Source organism: Cicer arietinum, chromosome 6, assembly GCF_000331145.2.
Source record: "Cicer arietinum cultivar CDC Frontier isolate Library 1 chromosome 6, Cicar.CDCFrontier_v2.0, whole genome shotgun sequence".
NCBI lineage: Eukaryota > Viridiplantae > Streptophyta > Magnoliopsida > Fabales > Fabaceae > Cicer > Cicer arietinum.
The window spans coordinates 45,778,233-45,787,768 of record NC_021165.2 but is presented as its reverse complement, the minus strand read 5'-3'; the positions used below and the strand labels follow the sequence as shown (position 1 = coordinate 45,787,768).

Below are 9,536 nucleotides of genomic sequence, written 5' to 3'. Positions count from 1 at the left end.
TTATTAAACCGATTCATTGTGGAGTGTGTACTCTTTCGTACCACCATCGCGTACTTAAACCGAACCGGTAACCTGCTTAAACTGAGTATCCGAGAACCGACTAAACCGAACTTTGACATGGGCGGAAGTGGGTGTTTAAATGGCACCTGCGGATTGGGCCGGTTGGTGATTTTGGACCTGAACCCGCCCAACCCGACCCGTTTTCCACCCCTAATGGTGACTACATATAAGATCGAAGAGAGGCACATAAACTAAGGATTCACGTTTGAGGGAGTGTTTCAAATTCTCTATTGTTCTTCATTTGGTTGTCACTTCAAAGAGGATATTCTTAAACGTTAATACAGGTTGTGAGAAAACAAAGAGTATATTCTTTTATTTCTCTTGCAGTTTTAGAAATTGAGACGAAACGAAACACTGTTTTTATATTTGTATTTGTTGTGGTGGAAGTTATTTTGGAATTTAGCATTTTCCTTCCTTCTTTGTGGTGATTTTGGACCTGAACCCGCCCAACCCGACCCGTTTTCCACCCCTAATGGTGACTACATATAATATCGAAGAGAGGCACATAAACTAAGGATTCACGTTTGAGGGAGTGTTTCAAATTCTCTATTGTTCTTCATTTGGTTGTCACTTCAAAGAGGATATTCTTAAACGTTAATACAGGTTGTGAGAAAACAAAGAGTATATTCTTTTATTTCTCTTGCGGTTTTAGAAATTGAGACGAAACGAAACACTGTTTTTATATTTGTATTTGTTGTGGTGGAAGTTATGTTGGAATTTAGCATTTTCCTATCTTCTTTGTTGGAAAGAAAAAGAAAAAGGGCTTTGCAGGCTTGTGTAGAATTGGATTTGAAAGCGCCAATTTCTCACCGCCCAATTCCAAGTGGTGTCGTTATGTATTGTCTTCCTCCTTCACATTCACTCTTCTTCACAATGGATAATCAGAGGTCCATGTCTCTCCTTTAGGTAGGTAATTCTTTTATAGTTATTATTGCTATTACTTTTTTCTTTCTTTCTTTTCTTTAGCAACAATTGTGTGCAGTTTATAGGTGATGAAGGAATCGTTCCCTCTCCACAAGAGGAACAGAAAAGGAAAAACGTTATTGACAACCTCAAACAGGTTTCAATTTGTATATTCCTCAATTGACATACATTGTTATTATTAATTTTCCCTTGATGATGATTTTCCTAATCTTGCATTTTCAGATAGTCTCATCATGGATCAAAGAGGTTGCACAACGGCATTGGTTGCCAAAACACCATATTGCTCTTATTTCTGCCACCATATTGGCAGATGGATCTTATGGCCTTCGAGTTCACACCTCAGTGTCTAACATTGATGCTTTGTGTGTTGCTCCTTTCTTTGCCTCCATTGCAGTAAGTCAATACCTATCATTTTCTTTTAAGCCTCTCTACTACTACTACTACTACTATTATTTATTTTTCTTCCTTTTTTATGGATCAGGAAGACTTTTTTGTTCTGCTTCACCACATGCTCAAAACTAGACATGAAGTATCACAGATTCACTGTGTCAAGACTGCTAAAGTCCCTCTTATACTCTTTAAAGTCCCTCTTATACACTTTAAATTAAAGGGCATAAGAGGGACTTTAAATCGCATAAACGAGACTTTAACAGTCTTGACACAGTGAATCTGTGATACTTCAGGTCTAGTTTATGAAACCACCACCATTGATCACTTGAACTACTTGTGTTACCTTGAATTTCCAGATGATTCTTGTCTTTGCTTTATTTTTTCATTGATCAATCTTTCAATAAGCAACTCATATCCCCCACGAGACATTAGGTGAGGGTATTTATTATGAGATTGGATCACTTGTGCCTTCTTTCGTTTCTCCTATTATAAGTAATGTACCAATTAAATGTAATACTAGAAATTAATTATTAAAAGAAATTAAATTATAAATCTAGCTAACCACAAAGGAAGGATCCTGCCGCTTCTGAACAAACGCCTTCCATATGTCCTTATCAAGATAAGTATATGCCTCAAGAGGAGACTTGTGACTCAAACTCCCACCATTTAAATATCTAGATGCTAAACTAGTTTTAAATGCCCTCCAACGTTCACCAGCATATGAAATCCATTTCTTTTTCAAAAAATCAGAATCAGGAACATCCCATCTCACCTACATTACAAAACCAATGGAGGAGTTAGTGTATGGCATTAAAATATATTTACGAAATCATATATATACTAAAATATTCACAAAACTACAAGTACCTTAATAGCTTCCCATATCTGATTTTTCAAGTCGCTATCTACGTCATCTCAATTATCCACCAAAATACTGACAAAGCTTCGAGCAAGGGAAGCCACATGACCCTTAAAGTTTTTCCTATTTATCCCCGAAGGTAATCCAGTCAATGGATCTAAATCAATCGATAACTTCTTACCTATCATATACTTACGTTTCAACTTTGCCATACGTGTACCACGCCTTCCATTTCTTTGTGTAGATTGAGTACCCTCCATACTTTGCGAATGAGCTGACGAATTATTCATGTGTCCTTTTTAAATAAGAATAATAATGGTCAATAATATTTCAAAATAATGGAGAAAAATAATAATAGGCAATCATATCATATATTGGTAAAGATATTACTGACTCGTAATGCAAGAAAGGCCTGTAGGACCTACCAATAGCTGACACAACTTGGAGGCTTTTCTTTTTGTCAAAACATAAATCCTGAATTCTCAAACTACATAAATTATAAAGCTAAAAAGTTCCTTTTAGGACCGAATGAATAAGTGACCCAAAGACATAAGATCTGTGAAGGAGCCTCTGAATTCCTATATAAACTAAAGAGCACATCATGCCCTTACCAAAATATCTCTTATTTTTCTACTCATTAACTATTTTATGTCTAGACTGAGTTTCACACAGTTGCAGGTAGACCACCACCACTGCCGAACAAGTGTCAATCAGAAATTAATGTATCAACTTAATTGTTAATATTCATTTTACTTTTACATTAAAATGTTGCAAAAAATGAAGAGTTATCTAGAGTTTGTGTTTTACATGTAAGGTTGAATAAAGTAATCAAATTTCTAAGAGAATAAATGCTTCATTAATCAGTTTATTATATTAGTTATGCAACACGAGGCTGCTGATGTTAATCTGATCTATAATAGATATTTTATTTCTCACATCACAATCATTGAGTGAAGTTTCTTTTCACCAGAATGCAGGCAGGACTATAACCCTCCAGCAAATCTAAAAACAATGGACGATGTCAAAAGCTTCCAATAGTGGGACAGTCCGAAACGTTAATGCAATTTATAGGTTCTTCTTACTTGATTAAGCTAGAACTATCACAAAAGCTACATAGACAGCGTGTTTTTAATTTTTCTTCAGTTTTACTAGCAAATGCTATTACTCAAGAAGATACCACTGATTCACCTTGTCATGAAACTAACCACTAAAAACTTCAACTTCCCGCACATTCACCATAGCATTATTAACAAACAACCATTGCTACATAAATTGCATTTTTAAAAATAAGGCCTAACAAACAGCTTTAAATTCAGCATTTCATAAATACCATAATTTATAGAGTACGATTTTCATCAAAGAAAACACGTTCTATGCCATCAATTCTCATTATACAAAAACCCTAACTCACTCCTAATTCCAAGTTTTATTTCTTACGAGTCTTATGTTTGAATATTCTCCCATATGCCTTCTTGATGATCATCACGAGTGGCATACTCATTGTCCACTATAGTTTCTTCAACGAAAGTAAGTATTCGTTGTGAGAATGGAGGAGTCTCAAAAACATCTAGCGTTGAATCTAGACTTTCATTTGGTCCATGAAAACTTGTACCTTGGAGAACCACTGACCATTTTTTGTTAGAAGGATCACTAACATAAAACACTTGTTTTGCTTGGGATGCCATAATAAAAGGCTCATCTTTATACGCTACCTTTTCAAGGTCCGCCAATGTAAAACCAAATTCATCAATTTTAACACCATTATTGATGTCAATCCATTTACATTTAAAAACATGCACTATAAATTTAATGAAATCGACATCCCAAATTTCTTCAATGGTCCCAAAGTAAGGTATGGATGCTGTAACAGGGTTTTTATCTTTTGAACTAGAGAAATGCATGGACTCAGCTACAACCATAACCCCACTATTTTGCATGGTACTACTGTCATCTTGACTTTTTGTGTAGAATGTAAAATTATTGATATCGTAGCCAGTCCAAGTTATGACATCAAAGTGAGGCCCATTTGCTAGCCATTTTAGTGTATCAGAAGTTGTATTGTTGGTTTCTTTAAACCACTTTAAGAAAGTCTTGTTATGCTCATTCAGCAACCATTTTTCATTCATTCTAGGATAATTTTCCTTCACAATGCTTTTATGAGTAGAAAGGTAAGGTTGAACCTCATCAGTGTTATTCAATATATACAAATGTGCTTGAAGTACTTCCTCTCGTCCCATGCTCTTAAGTTTTAAGCCTCGTATACCATTACCCACACATGTTCCCTCATGACGAGATCTAGGAATTCCTATGGCTTCTGCTTTTGACATATAGTCAGAACAAAACTCAATAGCCTCTTCTGCTATGTACCTTTCAACAATAGATGCTTCAGGACGGTGTGGATTCTTCACATATCCTTTTAAAATCTTCATGTAACGCTCGAATGGATACATCCACCTCAAATAAACAGGACCACATAATTTAATCTCCCTAACTAAATGAACAATTAAATGAACCATGATGTCAAAAAAAGAAGGAGGAAAATACATCTCTAGTTGGCACAAGATAATAACAGCTTCATTTTCCAACTCATTTAATTTTTGAGGATCAATGACTTTGCTACAAATAGCGTTGAAGAATAAACACAATCTAGTTAAGACCTCTCTTACTTTTTTAGGCAATATGCCACGTAAAGCCACTGGTAGTAGTTGTTGCATCAAAATGTGGCAATCGTGAGACTTTAAGCCAACTAATTTCAAATCTTTCATTGACACAAGACTCTTGACATTTGAGGAGTCATGTTCCTTCTTCACATATAGGACATGCTTTGTGTCCCTTAACACTATAGCCACACAAGTTTCCATATGCAGGAAAGTCATTGATGGTGCAAAATAGCATTGCACGCATCTTAAAATATTCACGAGAATACCCATCAAACACATCAACACCTTCCCAAAGCATTCTCAAATCTTCAATCAATGGACTTAGATAAACATCTATGTCATTTCCAGGTTGTTTTGGACCTGAAATCATCATAGATAACATGATGTATTTACGCTTCATGCAAATCCAAGGAGGTAGGTTGTAGATAACTAGTAGAACAGGCCATGAACTATGGTTACTACTTAAGTTTCCATATGGATTCATTCCATCTGTAGCAAGTCCAAGCCTAAGGTTCCTTGGCTCACTTCCGAACTCCGGGTACAAATCATCAATTTTCTTCCATTGCAAAGAATCAGCTGGGTGACGAAGTTGTCCATCACACTTCCTCTCATCGGCATGCCATCTTACACTCTTTGCATCATTTGTATTAGCAAACAAACGTTTGAACCTTGGAACTATTGGAAGATACCATAACACCTTCGCATGAGGTCTCTTTGAGCTTTCGTCATAAATGGAATCACCATCCTTCATTTTGTAGCGTGATAGTCCACACCTAGGACACTTAGTCAACTCCTCAAACTCATTTCTATACAATAAACAGTTATTAGGGCATGCATGTATTTTCCTATACTCCATGCCCAGTGGACACAATAACTTCTTTGCCTCATAGTTACGATTCGGAAATTTGTTACCTTCTGGGAGCATTTCTTTCAACAATTCAAGTAATTCAGTGAAGCTTTTATCTGTCCAGCCATTTCTCGCCTTCAAGTTGAACAATCTCAATACCGCAGACAACCGTGTGAAGTTAATGCATCCCGGATACAAAGGCTCTTCTTTGTCACTGCACAAATTATCATATACATGTGCACGATTAAAGGACTCTTGTCCAACATCACGTATCATGTGCTCTAGTTGATCGTTCATATCTACATTAGCATCCTCTCTTTCTGAGGTATTTGACATGTTTAACGAATCACCATGCCATATCCATCTGATATAGTTCATGTCAATCCCATAACAAATAAGATGACTTCGTATTTCCTCAAAATGTAATGTATTTTCATTCAAACAAATAACACAAGGACAATAAAACCTTCCTTTACTTTCAGGAAGTTTTTTTAAAGCAAATTGTAAAAACTCCTCAACTCCCTTTTCATACTCTTCACTCAAACGATTAGCATTCATCCAACTGCGATTCATAACTACTTCTGAAAAAAATACAATGGTAAAATGATTTTAATCACATTTTAAGAATCATATTTCTACATAAAAATTTAATTTAGTTATTTATGTTCTCACATCTATTATGTATTTGCTTTTACAATGCAAGGCTTACATAGTGTGCATATGGTAATTGTCTTTTTAATCCAGCTTGAGGGTAATGCATGTTAGCTATAGGGTAATGCATGTTAATAATTGAAAAAAATAATAAAACATAAAGTTCAGCTACTATTTATTACTCCTATCTTATCAAATTATATATGTCAGCAATTCAAGAGAGGAAAATGACACCACAAGTTTGTTTTCGCGAGCTAATCATTTACTGATATAAACTCTTCAGATAAAACAAGGCAGATAAAATTATTGGGTCTATATAAAAGGTCAACTCATTTATTCACATTTCATAAATACATGGATATAAAATTTTGTTTTTGCCACAGGTTCTAGTACTCTCTTCTGCCTTAATACATGGATATATCATTCAATCTCACCAAATTCTGATTTCTATGTGTGAGGAAGTTGAAAATTTTTGTAGAGATTTTATATGGGGTACAATTACAAATAATCACAGAATCCATCTTGTTTCTTGGGAGAAGATTTATATACCTAAATCTGAGGGAGGATTAAGTCTTTAAAGTCTTAGAATGCAATAAAGCTTACACGATGAAGCTTGTTTGGCATCTCATGGTTCAACCTGACATTTATGGGTCAAGATGAAAGCTAAATACTCTATTAGTTTTTCATAATCAATTGGGTTTGTCATTGCTGGAATTCTTCTACTACTTATAAAGTAATTATTAATGTATTGGATAATATGAAGGAAAATATTGCTGATTACTCTCTCTCTACTCTATAAAGTGGTTATCTGTTTCATATGATTAATGTTCTTTGACTTTCAAATGAAAATGGCATAATTTAGGATTTTGTGTAACCTTTTTTTATGGTGGATGATAAAATTCGTAAAATTTATACTTATATTTTTTGACAGATTATTTTCTTTTTCTAGTTTGACAAAATAAATATAAAAAGAGAAAACACATTCTATTTAACTTAACTTGGCTTATTTATCTCAATATTGGTTTTTTTACATATAAAGTACTGTAGTACTGGTTGTGGTGATAGAGCTAACATGTTTCATCCACTTGTATTGCAATTGGAATATTGTTTGAAGTAGTGAGTCACATAGCTGCAGTTAACCTATTTCAAATATCATAAACTATATATTTATGGGGGAAAAAGTATATAATTCTTGAAACTTGAAACAGAGGAAATATTGCACAAATGAATTACAAATAATATTAAATATTAATGATATACACTTACTTAGAAAGAACAATGACATGATAACTATATTGTTTAGAGGCAATATATATATATATATGTATGTATATACTATAGTAATTGCATAAGAACAAATAGAGATATTAATTGAATATAATTATCTAATTTGCTAATTGATAAGAGATGTGAATAAGGGAGAAGATGAAGAGGAGATAGGAGATGTTTTAATTAAGGCATAGATTATTGGATTTTATGTGCTATACATAAGAAGGAGTACAAGCTATGCAAGCTAGAAAGAGAATGGCAGAAGAAACACAATCTTCTTCCACATTGGAGCTGCTCCTTTTGAACTTTCCAGCTATACATGAATGATGTGTGAAGAAAATTGAAACTAAAATGGAAAATTAGAAAGCTAGCTATAGAGAAGGAATGTTGTGCCCCTTTTTTGTAAACAGATCTAAATGCCCCTTTTTTTACTTAGCTATTAGATACCTCCAATTGGAACAAGGTTGGATTCAATACAAGAGGAAAGCTTGTATTGTGTGCAGTGTCCTAAAATTACTTCTGACAAATGAAAATTGCAATGACCTTGAAATTCGATGATACTCTAGATTTACAACACTTACACTACACACTAATCATTTGTGCTAGAACACAATAGTAATCATTCAATATTGTTTTGCTTAATTTTTTCTCTTCTCTTGGAATCCTTTTCATTCAGCCACTTTGAGGCAATATAAGCCAGATTTCTTTGGGTATCATTTAGTGCTTCCGTAGATGTCGTTACTCTAGCTACCAAAACAATCAAAGTGTACTATAACTTCCAAAATTAAAATGTACTATTACATTTCGAATTATTATTATAGCAAGACATTTTATATGGATTCTTCACATTCTTCCAAAATTGATTTGAAAGAGTGGATAAAGTGGTACACTTTCCCATCAGCAATTATAGCAAGACTCTTAAGTGAACCACATTTGTTATTGTCAAAATTTCACCCAAGAAGGGATAACTAAAGAATATATATAACTTAAATTGACAAATGAGAGCATGAACAAATTAAGCAACAACAAACACAAATCACAAACTCAAATTGACAAACGTGTTTAAAAAATTATAGCATTATACTTATTATTAACAGAGACAATATCACAAACACATAGCATGCAGTTTTAAAGGATGATTGAAAATTAGGATAACTACTACTACTCAAATTTCTCCATCAATTAAAAATTAATGATAAGAATAATTCACAATGAAATAATTTTAGATTGTTGAGTAACAAACAAAAAATTATTAGAAAATTACCAGAGAAAGCCACAAACACTTCTCGATAGTGAAAGAAATTGACTGAAAGCTGCGCCGGACCAACTCGCTGGCGATGAAGGCTAAAAGCTGCTATTCACGTTTTCACTGAAGAAGGATGAAGGTTAAATGTGGAAGGATGAAAACGTTTTCACAGGATGAAGGTTAAATGTGGTTGGGTTTGATGAAAAACGAATGTTGAAGGATGAAAAATAGATTTGGATTCGCGGGTTTGGATTCGTGGGTTTGTGGATTTGCAGAAGGATGAAGAAGAATGAATGAAAATGCACGCGTGACTTTTTGTGTAGAAGGATGAAGAAAAAATAAAGGGTTCGCACGTTAACTTAGGAATATTTTTTTAAAGGCTTGTTAGATCGGTCTAACAAAACAGATCTAACAAAATTTGTAATAATAACAAATTTACCACTGCCTTTTTTTGTATGTAGTCATTTTTTTTAATTTATCATAGTTTTTTGTGTGTGCAGTTTTTATTTTTATTTTTAATATGTATGTTAGATCAGTTCAATTAGAACTGATCTAATAAAATTTATTATAATAATAAATTTACCACAATTTTTTTTTTGTAGTTTTATTTTTTTAATGTGTTTGTTAGAA

General features: G+C 33.7%; 1 protein-coding gene and 1 long non-coding RNA gene across 2 annotated transcripts; both read right to left on the bottom strand.

Moving 5' to 3' along the window:
• Positions 1 to 1,721: 1,721 nt before the first annotated feature.
• On the bottom strand, positions 1,722 to 9,197 carry LOC140920950 (uncharacterized). The gene is made up of 4 exons (XR_012163720.1): positions 8,925 to 9,197; positions 2,242 to 2,528; positions 1,937 to 2,146; positions 1,722 to 1,857 (listed from the first exon to the last, which is right to left on the bottom strand). It is a non-coding gene; the product is annotated as an uncharacterized lncRNA (long non-coding RNA).
• On the bottom strand, positions 3,508 to 6,732 carry LOC101492240 (uncharacterized). The gene is made up of 3 exons (XM_073370205.1): positions 5,910 to 6,732; positions 5,053 to 5,603; positions 3,508 to 5,021 (listed from the first exon to the last, which is right to left on the bottom strand). Exons 1-3 carry the CDS (start codon positions 6,311 to 6,313, stop codon positions 3,676 to 3,678), a joined length of 2,301 nt encoding a protein of 766 aa, XP_073226306.1. The 5' UTR covers positions 6,314 to 6,732; the 3' UTR covers positions 3,508 to 3,675.
• Positions 9,198 to 9,536: the final 339 nt, after the last annotated feature.